The 23,216-nt window shown below is 40.8% G+C and overlaps 1 protein-coding gene across 1 annotated transcript in view; it reads right to left on the bottom strand.

The window, feature by feature from the left end:
• LOC130691030 (cyclic nucleotide-gated olfactory channel-like) overlaps positions 1–21,798 on the bottom strand; it is a 43,421-nt gene extending 21,623 nt beyond the window's left edge. The window contains exons 1-2 of the mRNA XM_057513935.2: positions 20,677–21,798; positions 12,347–13,216 (exon numbers count right to left, since the gene is read on the bottom strand). Of these exons, the coding sequence (XP_057369918.1) occupies positions 12,347–12,716 (370 nt within the window). The 5' untranslated portion in view covers positions 12,717–13,216; positions 20,677–21,798. The remainder of the gene's footprint in view (positions 1–12,346; positions 13,217–20,676) is intronic.
• Positions 21,799–23,216: the final 1,418 nt, after the last annotated feature.

Here is a 23,216-nt window from a genome sequence, read left to right as displayed (position 1 = left end):
CCAGACAACTACGAGGAGATGAGATAAAAATGACATGTGGAAGTGACTTTATAGAGAGAAGAGTTTTCCTCCGTTGAACGGATGAAGCCAAATAGACTCTTCGTGCAGCTGCGGTTTTCATGTTTGGGACGACAGGAATCAGAAGGGCGTATGCACCAGTAGAAGTATAAAAAGGCGGAGGGAAAAAAGGTCATGCTCTACAGAAGGAGCAAAAAGAGTTTCTAGTTTCCGATGTGTCGTGTCAACTTTGCCCCGGCCATATAATACATATGCCCGTTATGTGAAAAGATTTTCCACGTCACCGGCCGTAGCATATATGTTGCTGCCTCCTATATCCCAGCTTTTTATTTGCATTTAGTTTTTTTTTTATTTGTGGAACCCTTTTTTTTTGTATTCTTTCAAAATGATTATAGACAGCTTATCTTTATAGGCAAAGGCGTTCTTCTCATTTTTATATAATTTGCTTTTTATTAAACGCCAAATCATAGACCAATTCAAACAAAACTGAACATTGTCTGAATGGTGCCTACCAATGTAATCGTTACGTACAAAATCGATTGGAAAATGCTTTTTCTGTCCTATTGTTATAGCGAAATCCACTGGTTATAATTTCTATGACAGTTCTTCTATTTTTATACAAATATCGGAAGTCAGCTTTGTGTCCTCTGGGTATGACAACATACTGTTGAACTTAATCAGACTGAATAATTGAAACATTTTTTACATCTGTGCTCAAGGGCTGTAGCCTACACACCGGATTACACCGTCAAAATGAGTTGTTTGGGTTAGACCGAATCAGCTTATTCTGAATAATTATACAGTCTCCGGATTATACGAATACAGAGGATTAGTACATAACATAATAGTATCATAACAAAATATTAAGATGTTTAGTGGACTCATAATGTTAAAACATTGTCAAAATTCTTTTCGAACGGCTATAGCAACAGACGTTGCTTCAGATGTTTATCCATTTACTGAAAGATTTCCGTCACTGGCTTAAACCAACTTCCAGCAGCTCGTCGATTGGCAAGTTTGTCGCCACAAAATACAGTAGGAGACCTTTTCAACTTGCAAAAGCGTCTCGATTGCGTAGACGAGGAAGAATGACGTCAGAGCTGCTGTCAGCTTAGATGAAAGCAACTGTGCCAACTGCAACCTCAAACATAATTTTCTAAAATATACCAGCACTGAAATTGTGATGTATCTAACAGACAGCCTTAAGTCGACGGCCATTAAACGCGGGACTAATAAGCTATTGGTATAATGTCAAGCTAACATAATTTTGTCCACCAAATGATTATTCATATACAGTAACGAAGCCCACACTTTCTCAGGGCTTGTATACGTTAGAATGGAGAACAGTTTTAGATGCGGATTCAAAATGGAATTCTACAACCAATCAAGTTGATTTGTTTGACAACTGCGCGTTCACTCGCATCGCACAATAGAACTACGAAACCGCGACTCTCACGGAATTGGAAAGAAAGTCACCGATTTTGATAGGTGACCTTTGCAAGGGAAAATATAAATAAATCTATACTTCCATGTTGTGTACATTGCTTATACTGATACATTGTGTTTCAATATAGTCAAGTACATGATGTTTGAATGTAAATAACTACTGCGGGATCGTAGATAGGCTGACAGAACTTTATACAGATGTAGAAGTCACGTAAGTAGCGAAACTATCTATATGGTATAATTCGATAATCAAATCAATATCGCTGCCTTTGGACAATACTGTCCGGTATAGAGAGTATCGGGACATATGAGGGATACTGATAAGCATGGCGATCAATCAGCCTTTATCGCCGAAATAGGCAGAGCCTATCAAAACCCTTAAACAAAAAATAAACGCCGAACAAGATGAATATGACGCTAAAAAAGGAAAAAGGGGAGTATATGTTCAGAAAATAGAATGTTGATTAAAAATTGCTAGCACGTAAACGCTTTTGTTGTCCCCCATCATTTTTATTCGCTTTTTCTCGCAATTTGCGCGAGCCGCTCTGACGTCTTTTCAAACCAGTTTTTCCGCATTTGTTTTACAGCCAATTTAGCATTGCACCGACGATAGCACGATTCCCATATAGGCAGTAAAAAAATAGGCTTCTCCACCAAACATTCACAATTGAAGTTTATACTTAGCTGTAGTCAACAAGCGAGATGAATAAATATTTAAGCACGTTCCGAGTTTACTGTTCGAGTTTCTATATTAGGAAAGAGCTCGTCCATGGTGTGGCAGACTTGGGTCCCTATCATGAAATTTCAAATGGATAAATCCTTTTGTGGTTGGTCATCCAAGTGATGAAAAAGTGTTACAAAAAGACTACGCAAAGTGATAACTACGCAAATATAATAACATCTTAAACGTGAATTAAAAATCCAGTTCAGAGGGGCTGAGGATTATTGGCTAAGCAGTACACAGATTTTAGTTCTATTGTATTAGGAAGTATGGATGTCAATAGTGAACCAACTGCTGTGATGTCTCTACAAATGGAGCCGTTGTTCGATACACATTTAGAAGCGGGGCAGCACTTATCGTCTGAAATAACATCTCAAATGAATTGGGATGCCGAACAACTCGAAAGGAAATAAAAAGGGTAAAGGAAAGACGCATTTTCTATGGGACCTGTCAGTTCCATCTGGTTAAAGTCTGACGTGAAAAAGATGGATAGGTCCACCATCCTTGCTGCTGCTTAACTCGCATCGTATAGACAAGAAAAGAAACACTAATATCATGTCTAGATCGTTTTTATTTTCCCCCTTTTTTTTGTTGTCGTTTCTCGTTTCTCGTGAGTGTCGTACTCATCACCCTTTCCGGTCATAAATAGTTGGCAGAACATTCTGTTCCCAAACGCGTGAAGCGAAAGCTAAACGAAAAACAGTGTAATAACAAAAAAAAAAAAAAAAAAAAATGTTTCTTTGACATAGAGCCAGTAAACCATACATAGTGATGATTTGGAATAGGTTGTTCTATCGTTCACAAATAACGAACACAAAAACCTAATAAATGTACAATGGAAATAAGATGAACCACCGTCTGTTGCAGCTGCAAGCAGCGTTTCGAGGCAATAGATCTTCCCACACTGATGTGAGGTAGAAGCTTGATTGTTAGAGCATAGCTTTTCCGCTCTTGTAGGCCTTGATTGTTGAGGTTGCCCGAGAGCTAACGGCCCACTCGTAGAACAAGTGCTTTACTATACGTCAGCCATAAATTGGTTAAACTTAATGCCGATTACAATGTCCGAGAAAATACCGAACAAGTCTCCAAACAAAAATCCTATTTGATGTAGTACACGTCTTAAATCCATTGGAAAATGGAATATATGAACTTTCGCAATACAGTTTCCTAAATGCGGAATCGCAATTTCTCGGTCGGGACTTCTTAATGGATCTTTAAGCTCGCTTCCCTAACGGCCCTGTATATACTAACGGGAAGAAATAGCAGCTGCCTGTTAAGAACTTTATTCGTTTCCTAGCTTATATGGGCTATATAATTTCTCGTCTACCTCTGGCACGATAATTAACCAGTCTACATATATGTGCCTCTACTTAAGTTGAAACACCGTGCCACTTGTTATATTGCGTATACACGGTACTTACATTCGTTGCAAGTATATAAGCCGGCGTCTCTATGGTAACGCATCATATTTAGAATGAAAAAAAGAGAACATCTACACCTCACATCCGCCATCAAGTTGTGTTTGATTAAAGTCGCACAGCATTTCGGCGTTCTAGGCTTTAGCCTACTATCGAGTGAAACGTGTATGCCCTGCATCACGACCGTAACTATCTAAATGGAGGGAAAAGCGGATTTTTCATTTATCCAGCGAGGCATTTTGGAAAGGATGGACGTTGCTGTTGAACTTTATATACAAAGCACTTTGAATGACAGCAACGAGGTGCGCTGCTGTTGCTTGAATAGCAAACAGATCGCTGTCGATTGAGCGGCAAGTGACGCGCAACAATGGTTGAAGTGATGGGCGGATCGAAAGCTGCCGAATCCGATCAAGCAAAAACCAATATAGCAGTAAGAAGAAGAAGAAGAAAAAAGAAAGGCCCAGCAGCAGCCGCAGTATAACGACTTGGAGCGAGCAACTCGAGCGAATCAACACGAGTATTGATCTGCCAGTCGAGAGAAAGATCTCTCTCTCTCTCTCTCTCTCTCTCTCTCTCCATTTTCTTCTTCGATATATACTCGTTGGCTGTGGTGTGTAGTCTGCGTCTACAAGTCGACTAGACACACGCGCAACAAACGAGGGCTATGCTGTGTAAAAAATACATGAGCGGGATATATATGTATCGCGTCGTGAAAAACAGGGCCGGATAGACGATTTTTGAGGGGGAGAAATAAAACGACTGATGTGAAATTTGAAATTCAAGGGAGCGGGCTTCCCTTGTTGTTTGGCTTTAGTCACAAGTGAACTGACGTGTATACATATAGCGTCTTGAACAATACATTAAACTGTGTCAAAATTTTTACCATATACCGTTACGCTATCAAGCTGTAGGATTGCCTAGGCGTATCGTAAGTTTTGAAATAAAAACTGAGTCGAGTTGCATTTCCGATTCTGCACAATGGCTTTAGATGTTACTATGGCAACCGAACCATTTTATGCTGTACATATAGATAGCGTCGTCTACTTTAAAGAGAAAAGCAAAAGAAAATCAAAAATAAATGCCGAAACTGCATATATATAGCAAAGAGCAACATAGGGGAGTGTTCGGGTCTCCGTCCTTTTTGGTTCTATTTATTCATAATTCACATCACGGTAGATACAGGAAAATCGAGTTAGCCTTTCGAACCGCGAACGCGACACACGGAAAGTTCATTGCCAAAGTTTTGGGTCCGTTGAAAATTGGCTAGCCAGACAGACAGACAAATAGACAAGACATCCAAGGTATATCGAAGTAGTGGTATATCTAACATGGAGACTCACGGGACACACTCGTCCGATTTAAAGATTTTTCTCTCCCTTTTTTATAGATTTGTGCATAGCAGATAGCCCCGACCGAGTTTGAAGTTTTAGTGCAGTCACCCTTTGCGGCTATTTTCCATGCTCTTCGATCAACGTAACTTACTTATATGCTGTGCATTGGAAATCTGTAGGATTCTCCTTGATGTGAAATCAGCGGACATCATCCTACATTATCATAAATAGGCGAGGGTTTTCCAACATCCCCAAGTTTTCCCAATCCTCAGTCTTTTCAATTTTCTTTTGAATATCAATATTCTGTTGAGCTTATATTTTTATACGATCCTCAAAGCAGACGCGCTTCTAAAAATGTATAGGAGTAGAAAACCGTCGATTGGAAGAATTCGCAAACAAATAATATGTATAGAAAAAATGGGCAAATGATTTATCTGAATCGAAAATGCCTCCAGCATTAAATGCAACGCATGGCGCTTCTTTTTTCTGTGTATGCGTAGAGAGATTGTTGATTAAAATGACGAATTTTCCACAAATTTCCGAAAAAAGTAAGATTTATTTGATCACAATGCCTTTCCACCTTCTCCGTTTAAACGTTTTTTTAAATATAAATATTGATTTTAAGCCATGGTGGACAAGTGTATGAAACGAGATGGATATAGTCGAAAATGGAAATCGAGGCAATCATGACAAGAGCAACATGTCACGCCGAACGAGGCATAGGGATCAAACAGAATGGAACAAGATGAAAAGGAATGATACTGATATATATGCCAGCATGTTTTTGCTGATGTATATAGTTTATACATTAGCCACGCAATCTAGCCTTGTGTCTCAGACCGTTTTCTATGTGAACATCTTTCGGCTTGGCAACCTGACAGAAATTCGATGACTTAGCGTCACGCGGGTGAGCTGGCGGAAAGTTATAGAATGAGGGAACCAAGCAGGTGGAGAATTTCTGGAGAAAACAAAAAAAAAATCTTTGAACTCTTCCTAGTATGTAGAGTTACGTAAGCGTGTTGCAAACGCAGTTCTCCGTACGTAGTGAGGAGATGTTTGATATTTTAAGAAAATCTTTTAGTAAGTGGATTTAAGTTTTTTTAGATTTCTGCATAAGGATCGTCGAATTTTGGTATTTCTTCAATTTAATAACAAAGAATTTCATGGGAAATCAAATCACGCGTTTCATGTCCAATATTCTTGATCCGTATAAAAGAAAATACCGGAAGAGCACAAGGACTTGGGGTATAGACTGTGAAGGAGCTAAGTTCATATTTGAAGTCGGTTCCCGCAAGATATCATAAATCTGTCAACAAAAAAAAAAGGAGAGGGTTTCGGTTTTCGTGTAAATAAAAAGATTTCCTTTTTCAATCTATTCGTATCCCGTTGTATTCCTTTCGATGGTTTTCTATCCTCTTTCCACGCGAACAGGTTTCGAGCTCCATATGATTCCCTATGACCGGATATGAGATCCAAAGATCCATCCCATTTTTCTTGGGTCAAGCCATTGACTCAAGAAGCAATATATTCCGCCAACCTTTCGGTCACTTTGAAGAGAGAAATCACGCGTAGACTAGAAAAACCTCATCATCCGCTTAATGTTGAAATGCGGGCTTGTTTTTATCTCGAGTGCTGGACGTAACGTTCATATGGCATCTGGGAACGATAGGAACGTTGCACGCATTGCTGAGGATAGCAGAAATTTCAATCACGATTCTACAACACATCCATCCAAAATTGGTAGTTGCCATCGACTATTGTTTTCACTTATTGCATCCATCGTTCGGGTTTTTTTTCGTAGCCCCATTGATAGACTATAGCGATACCCCATATGTTCGTGAATAGATATATTTAGGCCAGTGCTACGTCTTGTTTAAGATTCATACATCGGAGAACGGACAAGATGAGACACGTCCTCCCATCGTTTTGCTATTCACCGCCACATTTTCGCGTAGTTCAACAGTTTTAGTTATCGATTATGTAAATAGAACTTGACATAGAAAGCGACAAAAGGGAGCTCTTCGTCTTTCAAGTCACACAAAAGGAAAGCTACGACTAGACGGCAAACGAACACGAAAGAGATTTTAAATCTGCAAAGCTTGTGCCATTTCAAGGCGATGGCTACCTCTTTGTTGTCGCGTATTTCTATTTTTGGACAGATTCAATCGCTGCCCATATACAATCGATCGATTTCTTTCCCTGTGGTCGTTTCCCATCTTACCTTTAACTTTTGTCAAGGATTTACTAAATGGCCTATTTTATTTCTAAAAGCGTAACGTCTTGTTATCTGAATAGCAGGTCGTGCTGATTTATCGTTTGCTTCGCTATTTACTTTCTTCGTGTCTTAATGATCTCTGTAGGAGCTACATGGACGATTGCCGCTGAATAATGAAATAATAAATAGAACGGCCGTCAGCATAACCATCGAATATTCAGTAGCCTGATGCTGTGCGATAAAACAATCATTTTCCTTTTGGACGCACGCAGAGATTCGAGGCGCCGAGAGAGAGCCATAATGATAATAGGCACAGAATATGATGTGTATGTGCAGCTGCATCACACGCAGTATATATCTATATACGCATTTAACCACCATAGAAAGGGACGAGAGTGACTGATACAGGCAGACTCTCGCTGTGTTGTCGCATTGAGACGGCGAAAATGCGGGCGTCGTCTGTCATGTGCCCTTAAGTATTTGGCGATAAGGACGCGCCGTGCCCTCAGAGGTTGCCGCTTCTGTTTAGCGCGGCCCAAGAGCCACTTTAACGAACGCTGGCAGACATTGTGTAGGGAAGAGACGGTCGCATATAGAAACATGTATAAAAATATCGATAGACAGCGTTGGGATGCTGGCATTAAAGCAACTGTCGCTAAATCTTGGCCGTATGCGCTTCTGTGGCTGACAGTTAGGCGAAAGGGACACGCAATCGTGCTCTATTAAACCGCAGCGATGACGAAAGGAACGAGATTAGAGACAGACCATCGCATAACGGGAATGCAGCACAAAAGTAATGCTATAAAAGTAGAGTGTCTTATCTCTTTCTCGTACAAGGACAAAGCTCTTTTGTAGATAGGAACAGAAGAGCTATAGTTATGGCTAGTTCGGATGTATGTTACACTGAGGCATCGCCAAAGGGAAAAGAGGCGCGCATCTTTTTCGTTTTTGCGCTATCTACATATACATTGATGTAGGGCACCTTATTTGTAACATTATATGCATCTTGTTTATTTTTAAAATAAGGAATATATTGTACATCTCTTTGGGTCCCTCTAAACCCATCTGTTTGCTGTCTGCATGAAGGCCATCCTATTGCGGATGTGCACAGTATCCGTTACTACACATTTCACACAATATAGCACGCATATATCTTACCACAAAAAGAGACATGGAGAAATCAAAAAGATGTGTCTTGTTGTTTGACAGTGGATATAAAACAAGCGACGCAAACAGGGCCGAAGCTATGTATAGATAACGCCGGATATCACTCGCACCCGAGAGCAGCCAAACAACAACTCAGACGAGCCATGTACAACTGTCAACAGAGACCAGCGGAAACCAGCCTCATGTTCACTCACGTTCACTCCATCATTTATTCGTTTTATTTTTTATTCTGTCAACTGTCGGATGTCAAATAAAAGATCTCAGGTGTCAAGTTACGCAATCCAATATGATGTTATTCGAAATTGGGAGTGGGCTTTTAACCATATTTATGGATTTAGAAAGAAAACGTAGCACAAGTCGTGATAGATACAATTTCCTCAAGGAGTTGAATCATTAGCATAAAGCGAATATGTCGTCCACTTCAATAAAATAAAAAGAGCGACGTCAGAAAAGCCCATGATAGTAAGAATGCGATGCGATTCGATGATAGTCGTCTATTTAAGGGCATCTGTCTGTCTACAATCAAATTTAATTAAGTGGTCCTGTTGATGAGCTGCTTAAACGGCAACGCTTGCGTAAGCGTGAACTCAAAAATTGTTGAAAGTTGCCCTTTCATGAAGAACGACTCGTGTTTCTTTTTAGCCGAGCGCTTCATCATTAAGCCATCGGTGTCTGCTGATAAGGTCCTCTTCGTGGATCGATGATGATCCCGTTTTCACTGTAATTCACCTGCACATTTAGGAATCTGTAGCCATTTCCAATATATAATTACAGGTTTAGGTGATGAAAGAAGATGCCATCGGTTTAGGGTAGCAATTGTGCTATAAAATTCGTTTATAGATGGGCAAGCTGTCGAAACGCTAGCGAACGAAGTTGTCGCAATTGAATAAAAAAGGATGGCAAAGAGAAAAAAACAAACAAAAATGGACTGGCTGGAGGAAAATGAAAGACTATGGTGAGCTGCTGGAATGGAACTAAACATTACGTGTAGGCAGCCTATAGGTGTGCCATAGAGAATCAACGAAAGAAGATAATAGAGTGAGAAAAATGGGTGTAGAGGCCGCTATAACGAAAATAAAAAGAGTCTAGCAGGCGATAGTGTGGGTATGGAGGTATTCCACCCATTCGTCTATCCGGCAGCATCCAGCAGACGGTACACAGCGGACGGATCGATATCGTCCGTCTTGCCGGTTCTTTTACTCCCTTCGTTTTCTCTACGTTCGGTTTTCATCTGCTTTCCCCCTTATTTTCTCTCTTCTTGGCACAAGGTTATGTATACACACTGTACGTGTGCGTTACGCGGTGCTATTTTTCTAGCGTAAAGGCACTAGTGAAAACGATGCTCCCTTTTTCTTTTCTTTTTTTTAATCTTCTTCCTTTTTCTCGTCTGTGTTATATTTATTTCGCTATGTGAAGATGGAAAAATAAAAGGAGATATAGAACGACGGATGGGCCCGTCTCTTTTTTCTGCGTCTACTTCTCTTTGTATTCTCCTCCTTCCGTTCTCTTCGTCCCCAATATATATTCGTCTTCCGCTTTGCCAGCCACTTTCTCCATACCTCCACTATTCAGCTGTATATAGCTTAGCTTAGAAGCTTTATAGATCTTCGATGGCTTTCGCTTACGTCCACGTATATATAGGCCTACAGACACATACACATAGCACGCATCAAAACACACATGTGTGATATAACCGGCGCTCTTTTTTTTTTTTTTTTTAGTTTTACACGGAAAAAACGATCAATAAAGCAACTCAACCTATATAGGACCTGCCTCCCTTTTTCCTTTACCGTGACTCTGTTTGTTTATGTACAACACGCGAACGAGCTTGTGTATAGAAGAGGGCGGTTGTTCAGTGTAGCTCTTAAAAAAAAACACAACAAGAATGGCCTATCTAATCCATCTATGCACTCCGGATGTTGTTAGACAAGGAACTTGTAGATGCTTGCAGCATGCATTCTTAATTGCTACAGCTTATGTAGAGGACTTTGAGGGTTAACTGTGCCTCCAGAAGCGCTGAAAAGACCTTATGGCATGTTTGCTCACAAGTTGCAACGTTAGGTTATGTACAGTTTTTTTTTTATGTATACAGTTTAACTACTTATCCTTTTTTTTCGTACTGGACGTCGATTGGATGAAAGAAAAAGAAAAATCAGGAGAAGTTGGATGCTTCTGTGTTTTTAGAGGAAAGCGGGCAGAAAATAACAGAGAATCAAGTCTTTGTAAGCCCGTAGTTCTGAGAAAACTTTGTACCGAGTAAACGAGGTCGGTGATTGCGTCGATGGTAACCGTCCAGCAGTCATGGCTGAACGTCAGTGGTACGTGTGCAGCCGGACACAAAGTTCAACGACTTTTGCCAAGTAGAAGAGGCCAACAAAACCATCACGTACAGATAAAAAGTTGGTACAATGGCCGTCGGATTCGGTAAACAAAAACTCTCTATGTTCATCTTTCAAACTTGATGTCTTAACTTTGTTTAGCCTGGTCAGTTGAGAGCTATTTCGGCAGAACGCATTTCCCCTTATTACCTGGTTCCAACAGAATAAATTGAATTCATGAAATGAAAGAAAGAAATAGAATCAATCAAAACATCTGTTGCGTTGCCACCCTGTTGTATATAATTTCATTCCCAAGTGGCATTTATGGACACATTAGCAACTGTTGATCTAAGTGACTATATATAAAAGGGTCGACACTTGACGCTGGATTTGACGCTGGCGTGTATCGCCATCGACCCTCCCCTACCCGAATCAATGCAACGAAGAGATCAAAGGGAATTGCTCGGAACGTTCGTTCAGTTGTGCACGTTCGTGAACCTTTTTTATACGTAGATGCATTGTATTGGCGTACGCTCCTCCCCAGTTGAAAATAAAAAGGTATAGTCCACAAAAGTAAATGCAATAGGAAAGTGGGAGGGAACACCAGTTGGAACTTATCCATTTGGCACTCGAGAAAATTAAGAAACGTCGGGCGTGAATGAAAGGGAATTGGGTAACCATTTTCCTTTTGAGGATTGATCACGTCCACTCAAATAAAACGGAGACGAACGGATAGTTACAGATAAATGATTTTTAAAAAAGACTATCAAAGATGCGGAATGATCCGAAACATTGTCGAATCAAACAATCTATGGTTATTAGGGTCTTCGTGTAAGGAACTGAGACAAAGTATAAGTAAGAATCCAGTTTAATGGACAATATAAAATTGAGTATTTATTTAGTGTGTTGTTATTCAGTTCGATGGCCGACGATCGGTGCGTTCCAGTAAAGAGAGGATAGACGGACAAACACGCCGACGGTTTTGATGTTCAAGTTGCATCATTTCGTTGTTACTTGAGGCGAAATAAACGGCCAAATACTATTAGAGTTGCTGACTGGACTTTTTACTTGCGCGTCCTTCGTATTTTGTATTCTGCGACTCTACCCTTTTTTTTCCAGAACTCTCACGATCCTCTTTTGTTTTCTTCCTTTTTTTCTTTTTTTTTTCATCGGCTTCTTATTCTGTCCGTTCCAACGGCTCCTAATGCAATTCGCCTTATCGAATTGGCAGCTGTAAATTGTCAATGATAATGTAGGAAGAACGTCGAAAGAAAAACCAGTTGATTAAGAATTCCAGGGCTAGTCGAATTATGTACGTATCAAAAGTTTTTGCCGACATTTTTTTTTAAAGCCTATTTGAGACTATTAGAAATCAACCGCGACTGGGTTAGGGTGCGGCAAACTGTGTGTGGGAAGCGTCGCCGAGACGACGTCTAACAACCGTATGGCGGGGGAAGCGAAGCGTAGGAAGGTGGGAACCATTAGATCGTTGCAAGTGCACGCGAAAGAGAGAGAAATCGACGAGAAGAGAGTTGAAAACTAAACGACCACTTGGTCAGACTGACTGGTCACTGGTCGAGTGCTTGTTGTGTATGGTTTCCAGGGAAATTCATCCGCAAAGGGAAGCGAAATCCTTCTCCTCCGGTGTTTGACCGTTGCAAGGCTCTTAACAACGAACTTTACTTTCTATAATCCAGTGCATTTTCGCTTACCTGGAACGACTCTGGGTCCGTTTGCCATGGACGATCCGGCTGAGCCGTAAGTGAGCTGGCCGGACTGGACGCCCGAAACGGAGACGACGGCAATCTCTTCGAGTTCATCGTCCTGCTGTCCGTTGTCGCGTGAATTGGCGTGACTGTAGCCGTGAAGTAATGACGTGTCCGCTTGCTGTTGCAATGGATGTCCACGCGGCGTGTACTTGACGGCCCGTACTCCGCCGCCCGAATTGCTGCTATCGATGAGATGCTGTTGCTGGACGTTGGCAGAGCCGACCACTGGCAAATGATACCTGCCCAGCGAGAAGACGCCCCGCCGTCTGTTGCCGCCGCCAGCACTGGCCGACATCGACGACGTAGACGACATGAGCCTCCACAGCTGGGGCCAAAACGCCCCGTCATCGGGACGGGCCTTTACCTTATGCCGTCGCAATCCGTGCCTCTTCCCATTAAATGTTTTTCTTTTCTTTCTTCCCTTTTTTTTCTTTTAAATATTTTAATTGCGGATAATTATCGGTTTGGTTGGTTAACGTCACCAACGCGTACAGCTGGGTTGATATAAAACCCGTTTGTTTGATTTTTTTTTTTTTTTTCTATTCCATCGCTGCTGTTTTTCTAAGTCGTCTTCTTATTCCTGTTGGGTCATTCCACTTGAACGAGTTCGAGATGTTAAATCATCACTTTCCCCGGGCAACAAGATTTTATTTTTAATTTTCTAAAACAAATGTCAAGTGACAGAGTACGCCAATATCTTCGTTTCCTTTTCGAGTTGACTGTGTGTGATGTAACCGTTTTGTTTTTATGCTGTCCCACTTGGGCGGGGCTCCTCGGCTGTGCGTGCCAACTGCTGAAGATTGTACATTCGTCCTATATCAGGGGAGAGAAATATTTCAAAAAAAAATGGTTAAAATGAAAGAGACAACAGCTGCAGAATAAAGTCGCAACGATGTAGCGATAGAAATATTTTTGAATCGTACGCCCCGCATTTTGATTTGCACGAATGAGGAGAAAACGTCGTCTGAAGTGTCTCTCCGCAAAATCATTCATTTGCATAGACTGTGACAAAGGCTTCTAATTCCAAGTTTAAGGCGATTATAAGAGACGCGCGAACGGTACGAAAGTATTTTCCTTGTAATTTCTAAAAGACATTGAACTCGGATTAAAATATTTCAAACGAGGCAACCAATGATACAATGCGTACATGGAGGGGAGGCTTCAAATCTACATATATTATCTGAGCGTGCCCTGCCATGTTGCCATAGAGCTATTAGCCTTCTAGAGCTTATAGCTTGACAGTAGATAGAACATTTTCCATATCAACATTTATGCAATTTCAAAGGCAGTGAATCTTCGAATGCTAGAACGGACATTGTAGAACACGAGAAGGACTTGGTATTTGGAATCGCTCAGCGAACTCCTCGTTGTTATTCATCAAGATTCCAAGGGCTGGGAAGTGCTTAGTTGTCGTACTGATGGAAGCCCTAATTGTATGTAGAATGTTGTCGAATGCTTGGTACATATAGCGGCGCAAAGAGCAATGAGTGGTGAATGTGAGAGTGAAGTGACAATGTGGATCCATGACTAAGGCATCAGGCAACGCTGTTTTGGGATGGAATACATAAAGGTATCGATCGGTAGCCTTTTCCACCATTTTCTCCTTGTGTGTTCAATCTGTCGGGTCGAATGAGAAAGGCCGAATCCCCCGAACGTACGAAGAAAACAGTGGAAAGAAAAACTTATTGCTCGGGGTATGTAGCGGCGTCTGGAGCTTCGATTCCATCACCGAATGGATGTGTAGAAACCAAATCGAATGTGTTTGGTGAGTTCTGGACCACTGTGTTACACCGTACATATAGCTAGATAGACTAGTGGATGGTATGCTCCTTTTGATTTTGTTTTTCGTCGATTGTTTACTGCTGTTTTCATCCGTAGCGTTTTACATGGACACGATAGAGTTCCTTTAGTAATGAGTCATCAGCTTTAGAGTATGTAGGGAAGAGTGGAATAATCCTGTGTTTACCAAAGGGACATTGAACTGAGCGACCATACATCAACACGGAACAGCTTTATAGATCATATTTGCTAACTTATCATGTCATCGTAGATGCCATTAAAACAAAACAAACATGTTAATGCCTTAAAAAGTGGCCCAACAGTTGAGCTATTTTCAGGAGGAATAATATTTTTCTTAATTTATTTTTAACCATGATATTATGAAGTAGAACGGTGAATGTAATTCTTTAAAAATCTTTGGCAAATCGTTCGCATGAAAAGGGTCTTCACACTTGAGCAAAGTTGCACGTCAACCGAAAAAGATTCTCTTTCCGACTCACTTTCTTTTTTCCTTTATAAATGTAGTGCGCTTGAGTGTATAACGAATCGCAATCAAGGAATGACTGGGCGTCTTCTGTTGAATAGAAACATGTGCCAAAAAAAAATGCTAAAACTATTATTTACAATACTAAAATCCATGGTCAAATTGCAGAGGTAAAACTGTAATTTGAAACACACCACGTAATTAAACAATTTATTATGTGATTGTAATCGTCTCTTTATTAAGATGAAAATGCAAATGAGTTGATAGCTCGATCGGTCATCGTTTACGTTGTCTAATAAATTATATGTTTCCTATTCCAACATTGTTTTGGGCTTGTTTTCTGCCACTGTTGCGATGTTTTTTTTAAACGCATGTAAAGGAGTGATTGCGTTTCCCTGATAACACCATGTCATTCGTGTTTAAAAAAACGCACTTGTTGGAAATACAAGACCCTCGAGCGTTGTTCTTCCGTGACACGAAAATGCTATAGCAACTCTGTTTCTGATGTCTTTGTTTCCTTTACGCTTTGGCTTTGTTATTGGTGTTTGTGCCAGTCAGTTGTTTCAGAACAATTTTGCACGCGAACCGGGGACATTTTACCGTGGCAACACTGGTAAACATGCGTGTACCACACACAGTTTTTTTTTTAGCCTCGTTGGCCTTCCTCCAGTGTTACCATGTAAACAAATGCCTTTTTAGGATTTAAGCTTATCCTTAAAACAAAACATGGGGTGATGCGGGCACCTTCCATCTTGTCAATGACACGTAACGCAGAACCCGCTTGATTGGAGTATTCCTTTCCCTAGGGCTGGGTACAATCCATATCTACCATAACCTCGGTAGTGCAAGTGCGTTCGCCTAGGGTATACGGGAAAATATTATTTCCGCGTTTTTCAGCACGACTCACGGGAAGCTATATGTTTGACAATCTGTTATGTATAGGTGGTAGCATACAGTACGTATGGCCAATATGGTATACAAGGAAATGTCGTTTAGTCCCACGTGCCGCGAAACTGTTTGGCTTCAAAGTAATTTGGGTATTCATTTTTTTCATTCAATTTTATTTTACGGTATGCACAGGTAATTCCTTATATGAGGCCGAGTTGCACATTCACGAACGCGTCTACGTGTGTACAGTGGGAATTTATAAATAAACAACGGTGCGTGACAAGGTAACCTGTTTAAAATAGCGCTGTCAAACGGAGGGAATTGGCAGGCTAAATTCCCGCGTGACATGCCTGTGCTATGCAACAATAAGCCGCTGTAACATGCCAAGCTCTCTATTTCACGGGAAAAGAAAAACACATTGACGTCATAAAAAAATAATTGAAGCTTCCGATACGTCGAATAGCTTCATTTAATTTTGTCACGATTAAATTATAGGCTACAATGACTCCACCTCATGTTTTTCTTCGTCAGTTACGTTGCAATCTCGTTGACGAGTGGATTAATAATTCTTCCATAATTGGGTTGACGAGTTATTACGTCACATTGTGCACTATGCGCGCACCCGTCCTAAGGGCCTATTACAAGGAGTTGTAGTTGTATATTATTATACTGCGTATAGGCTGGCAACATACATTTCCAAAGACGGGACATGTACGTAAACTGCTGACGAACGTTACAACGAATTTGAATTTGATGATGGAAAAATAGGGAAGCGAATCGAGAAAATGTTTTTCTTCCATTCAAAAATTTTTGTGACGTTCGCAGAGTTCTTTCCCGTTAAAGGCTTATAGTTTTTCACGCTATATCAGGCAGCCATTAATTATACCGGTTTTACATTTTCGCTCGTTTATGATTCCCTCTTCCAAATATAGAACGAGAAAAAGAAAAAGAAAATCAATAGAATAATAGCCTCAGCCGACATTTTGAATTCAGCTCTCAAACTCGACAGTTCGACGATTTCTTTCAGCGCCAAGAGCTATGTAAGACCAACTCTTTTGCATAAAAAAAAAAGTAGAGAGCCAAAGGGGAACAGAACGGGCAGAAAAGCTGGGTATTGTCGCGTAACAAACTTGAGCATCTATACGGAATATATGTACATAGTAGCTGAGGGAATAAATAGAAAGCCAGGAGCTTTCCCCCACCGGATAGCCTGTTCCAACACGGTCGTTCATCTATAGGGAGCGTTCTGCTACATGGAAAAAAACTATATACACAGATTTGATGAGAACATGGGGAAAGACGGAGGGGTTAGAAGTAAAGATAAATAACTTTGTAAATGCTGAGGTGACACGGAGTACGTAACTTTGAGATCAAGCGAGCCCTATATCATTAGTGACAGCTGATGTTTCTACATCGGTGTCGTGTCGTCGAGTCGTGTTCTTCGAATCCCAATCAAGGGATCTATACTTCTATACTATATGTAGGCGATCTGTGTGATGACGGAAGACAAACCAACGGATAACGAGTGAGAAATGTAATGCCAACTTTTTTTTCTCGAGATAATAAGAGGATACTTTTAAGTGTAAAGCGAATAAAGTTGTACTTGAGGTTGTGTGAAATGAGAAGACAGATAAAGGGATGGAGAAAAAGAAATCAAAGAGAGACGGATGATTTCCTTATATTGTGTACTATCACGTTGATAATGGAAGTGTCAGTTCCGGTTGCACGGAATGCCGAACACACCAAGTTACCATTTATATAGATACAAAAGGTTTTCCTTTTTTGGCTGACAGCCTACGGCCAATTCTTTTCTCACACATCTTCAAACTGGACATTGCCTATAGAGACTTGGACTTGCTTACTACGGTCCTTCCAAAGAAGTTTTTCTTTTCTTTTCGTCCTTTTGGTCGGTTTCCAATGAAGATGGTGAGGGGAAAAAAGAAGGACGGAAAAGCACATCTACATGTATAACCCTACAAGCGAAGAGGAAGCTATATCCTTTTTGTTCTTGTTGGCCGTGGGATGCTGCCAGAAACATCAAGTTTCATACTGAACGATGGGAAATCCCGTTGACTATGTGAAAAAAGTTTTCTATTTCTTTTTTTTTTATTCTACATTTCGATGACGTCAGCCAGCCAAATATATCTAAAGAATGGCATGTCGCGATTTTGATCAATGGCATTCACTCAATGTTTTTATTGTTGTCTTCTTGGAAATCTTTTATTCTTCCGTCTTTTGTCCCATTTCGTAGCGGACGACATGACGTCACAAGAAACGAGAATGGCAATCTAAGAAGAAGAGAAAAAAAAAATATATATATTGGAATATGTTTTGTGCTTCCAGTTGTTTCCAATATACACATCTTCACGCTCCGTCGATTGTACACTATGGCACCCATTATACATTGAAGGTTGGGCGTCAGCCGGGCTGATCTGATGATAACTGAGGAGCAAAAATGGCTTCTCTATTTTTTTTTTTAGACATTCCGTACGGCATTCTACCTTTGAAGATCGGGGAATTTCGACTTTGACTGCTGGAATTTTCAACATAACAATCACAACGAGAGGAACATGCGCGATCCGAATAGCTGGAAAATGGAGCCCTACAGGCAATGATCAATTGATGACATCAACAATAGCAACAGAAAATAAATGGACAAAGTCAACGAAAGCCGCTGCTACTCACGCTTGGCTCTAAGAGGAACGTGAGCCGCCCTCCGACGTCTGCAGATTATATAGTGGCTACCATCAAGCTCCCGCCATAGTGCAAAAGAGAAAATGGCCGAGAGCCAGACAGCAACGGGATTGGACTTTGTTGACTCGGTCGGGTTCCACATCTTTTCTCTCTTCACCATCAGCGTTTAGATACATCTAGAGTTCTTCACCCGGTCTTCTCCCTTTATATTTTCTTGATATACATTCCGACCAAGGTCTGTCGTCTTGTAATAGAGAAATCCCCCTAGCACAAGCTTGATTGAATCTCTTCTTTTCCACGGCTACCGCTACAACGTCTGTGTGCGGCAAACTAATGTTTTCCCTTCTCAATAGCTTTTGTGTTGTTGCATTGCTGCTTTGATGTTGATTAAAGCATTTTCGTTTAAATCAATAGTCCGCCCTATTAACTCTTTTGTGTGCATTGAAATTGCATGCCGCTATACACGTGGATGTCTATAGAACGTCTCATTCTATTGTTGAAATTGTGTTCCAGATTATTGACCAGTGAATTAACATCTAACCGGTCCAGTCTAGTCAACGATGATCTCCAGTTTGATAATAACGGAAGCAGAACGAACGTGCAGCGTTAAAAGAAAAAACGGGATATAAACACACACTCGGGTATGTAGTGCACTATAATACGATGCTGTTGTCTGGTTGTTGAACAAAAGTAAAAAGTTGCAACACCTTTTCATTGCCAACTGCAACGACTATAAAATAGGGAATTTATAGGTGGCAAGCAGGGGCTCGCTTCAAAAAAAAACAAAAAAAAAATAAAATGGGAGAGAGAATAGAAAAAACAAGAGAGGAAACCATCAATCAGTGTCCACGCCGATCGAAATGGTAATCCATCGAAACTGCTGGAATGACGGAACTGCGCTTCTATGGCCAAGGTAAGTTTTATACAGACACATCCGCTCAGAAGAGATGAGACATCAGACTATTAAGTTGATGGCAATGCAATGACTTGGCGAGTGTAACGCTCCACATCGAGCCATACGAGGACTTTTTTTTTTTCGTAAGCTATTGTGCGTCGGTGATTGGTGTGTTTACGTAGCGATTTCTCATAAAGCAATAAAACACACAAGGGATATCGTTTTTTTAAATTATTCCGTCCTTTTTTTTTTTTGCTTTATAATTATAGCCAAGGAGGTGATGCCATCAAGGCTTTTCTTCAGCAGGATTTTTACGTTGCATAGACCTATAATTCTTGCGCAACTAGGATGCGTGCTAACAACGTATATTCAGCTATTTTCGTCCACAGTCATATAGGGATGGCGGACAGAAATGAAGGATCACGCGAACGCTATTCATCTATACGGATCCGCTTATCGGTAGCTTGGCACACCATATGGTATAGCAACAGGAGAGGCCGGAACGGAGATGATAAAAAACCATGGAATATTCCCTAACTTGTTAATAACTGGCAAAGACAATGAAAAGAAAGAAATAGGTGGCGATTGAGTTGAAGGAGTGCGTGCGTCCTACTTCACTGATTTCAATCTTTTTAACGCGTTTCAAAAACATTCAGAGTAGTTCGTCTTCTAATACCTTTTGTCACGTCGTTTCAATAGAACTTATTCATCGTGAAAATGAAGAGCAAGTTTCCATCCTCTTGATAATTATCCTCACGATCTACTTAATTTAATCATTTCTGTCGTTCCGGCTTTCACGTCTCCTTCAAGTTCTCAGTGGACGACTTAGAGTATAGATAACGAAGTTTCAGTGGATTTTCCTGGAATGATAGTTTAAAATAGGGATGCGAGCACGACGTTCAAATTTGCCTATCTATACGTAAACACAGCATGATTTGTTGAAATGAAAAAGGGCAGAAGGCGCTAAGAAATTGAGATGAGAAAAAAAAAAAAGAGAGAAAGGCCCCGGCAGAGTGGAATAACAAAATAAGAAGTCTGGAACGAGGAAAGAGCAAGCTGTTTGATTATGCACGACGCGTTCGCTGCCGTGCCGGAGCTATAGCTGATGATGCTATATACGCGCAAAGAGTAGAGGAAGGAGGGGGAGGGGGTACGTGGAAATAGGCTGATGGCGGCTGAAGAAAAGAAGGAATAAGAAGTGGAGTAGTCAGCAGATTGCCACGACAAGTGCTGCATAGTACTGCTCTCTCCCCTCTCAGTGTGTATAGTTGCTGCTGATTTGCGGCTGCGAGCAATACAGAGCGAAGGATCATAAATAATGGGAACGCAGTGGCTGTTAGATGTTGGCGAAATAGGGAAAATGGAGCGACGTCGCACAGTGCTATGCCACTTTCAACAGCAGCCCATATATAACAGGAGCGGTAGAAATAAAGATCGGCAAAAGTGGAACGCATCAAACCGCCAGCAACAAAAACATAATTTTTTTTCTTTTAAAGTCTGTAAAATAATAAAAAAAAAAAGGGGACAACTTACTCGGAGTTGATGACGTATGTAATAATATCCACAACAACTGAAGAGGCGAACACTTCCAGAGCAGAGCCGTAAATATTTAAGGAGCGGCAACAAAGTTGACGGTTCAAGTAGTTGGCCGTTGCGACACACTAAATAGCACTGACACAATGAAGCGGAAAAGGCGCAATGAACGGACTTCTACGTCCGTTATACACACACACACACACATACATACCCACTTTCTTGCGTGCAAAACCGGCCGCGTAACGATTGAGCGGAGTCAGAGAAGCGTTAAGGAGAGACACGATAATGAAAATTGATACGGGATTTGATTCAATTATTTCGTGTTCAATATTTAAGTGGGGGAAAAAAAATCTTACACTAACGGAGATGTGACAAAAGAAAAAGAAACTCTCTTATTCTTCCTGCCTTCTAAAAGTGAGAAATGAATTTCGAAGAAGAATGAAGACGGATAGTGGATGATTTGCCGCACTAGGCCGGAAAATAGATCGACAAAAGCTCACAATGGTTGCCCTCTTTTTTTTTCTCTCGTGCTGTTGTTGGCGATGCACGCACACGCTGCTAGTAAACTGCTTTACAGTGGTGGCGATCTAGAGCACATCACGGCCAGGCTATATCAGAAGCAATTCGGCTAATGGAATATCAAATGGGCGTCGAAGTTGGGAACACCGCCCCTTTAAACACTTAAGTACGCAACATAGATGCCTACTATTGCCGATGATGCCTGTGTTTGTCTCTTTTCTCTCTTTGATTCGCTTTAATAACGTTCCTCGTATTCGTTTTTCCTTTATGGATGTATCTTTGAATCAACACAATGAATACACCGATATCGTTTATACGCACAGACGTAGTTTTGACACTCAACGCAACCTCTCGTTTCTAATCCTGGAAGGCTCGATTCTTCTGATGATGGCCTACGATATAAAAGCAATCGATAGCCGTTGATAACGGAGCGTAATAATGTGCTCTGAATTTTTAAATTTGTTTTTACTGACTTCTCTCTGTATGTAACAGTTGACTAGAAAGGATGTTTTGATTTTGCAAATGAGGGAAATAAATGTCACCGCACGATCCCCTCTCCCGGCGGATACATAAAAAACACGGGCACCAGCACCTCGCCGTCGGCAGGCTAGTGCGATACTGGACGGACTCTGTGGCATTTCGTCGTGCCTGTATTTCTCTATAGCTGGATCCGAAACTTGACAAAGTCGCGCAGCTGATATCCTCATTGATCTAGACCGGCGCAGAAGCGACGCAAAGTGTGAGGGGAGAAAAAGCACAGACATGACAACAGCATCAGCTAGACACGAGCTTCTCTGCTGATTGTTTAACCTCTCCCTTTTTTTTTTCTTTCTCTGTCTATATATATGACGATGCCCGATGACGTGCATCTAATATATAGGCTTATTTACTCCTCTTGCCTTCCATATCCCAAATAGCACGCACCGTCTGTTCTGATGCGGCCCATTTTTCTTTGATCAATATAATCTACTCTGTAGACTGCTGCGTGGGCTGTGAACGACGTTATGTGATGAGTGTGTAGATTTTGTTGGCTCTCCTTTGAAAATCATTCAGTGGTTTAGACGGTTGCTGGTATAGGCAGTTCGGCTTCACACCAATTCCCCTTGTTCGACAGGTTACAGATAAAAGAATTCGTTTTTTGTCAGGAAACAAGGTCCTATTTGTAAATAATTATTTTTGTGTTACTGACATGTGTGAACATATGAAAGAGCTCATTGAGTTGAACGTGATTGCTTCTGATGAAATTACAGAGCGCTATGATAGAGACGTCATCGTGTCAATGAGGATTATCATTTCATTTTCTATACCATAGTACGTCATGTGTCTAATTAACTGTAACAAGCAAATGAGCGAATAATAGGAAACACTACGAACCAAAAAGAAAAACGAAAGAAACTTGTTGAATATTAAGGTGAAATTCATCTTGTTTGGCAGTCTTATCAAGCAATGTTATAGTCAGCATCTTGAAGATGCCCTCGTCCTAGTCTTTGAGTTAACATCTAACGAGCTGGATTTGTTCATTCTCGATTAGAATAGAAGAACGAGGGCAAAATGTGAAGAATGGCTTCATTCCTTTGGATTGAAGAGTCAGTTCTTGAAGTGGCAGAGATGTCACAAAATGCCTTGTACATACTATATCTTACTTGAAATAGAATTTTGCTTTTAAAAAACGCCAAGCACGTGATAGATTATGTCATACAGAAAGGCATTCAAGCGTCACGATGAAGTGGCGAAGGGTTGGCTTGAAGAAGGGCAATGATATCTAGTTTGACATCAAAAGAATCCTCAGTCGGGAGGTAAGAGGATAAAAATGCAAAGATACGTTGTGAAATAATGTTGCTCAAAATGATGGAAAAACAGTGGAAGAGATAATAAAGAAAAGGTAGAAAATACTCTTCCGCCTATTTTCATGTAAATAATCGTATAGGAAAATATTTAGAAAAGGATTAGAAACAAGAAATGAAATTAGACTGAGAAAAAGGAGGAGGAAAAGTATGTTTGTTTGCGATGAAGAGGTC

Source organism: Daphnia carinata, chromosome 1, assembly GCF_022539665.2.
Source record: "Daphnia carinata strain CSIRO-1 chromosome 1, CSIRO_AGI_Dcar_HiC_V3, whole genome shotgun sequence".
Classification (NCBI taxonomy): Eukaryota; Metazoa; Arthropoda; class Branchiopoda; order Diplostraca; family Daphniidae; genus Daphnia; species Daphnia carinata.
This window is presented reverse-complemented; position numbering and strand designations above follow the sequence as displayed.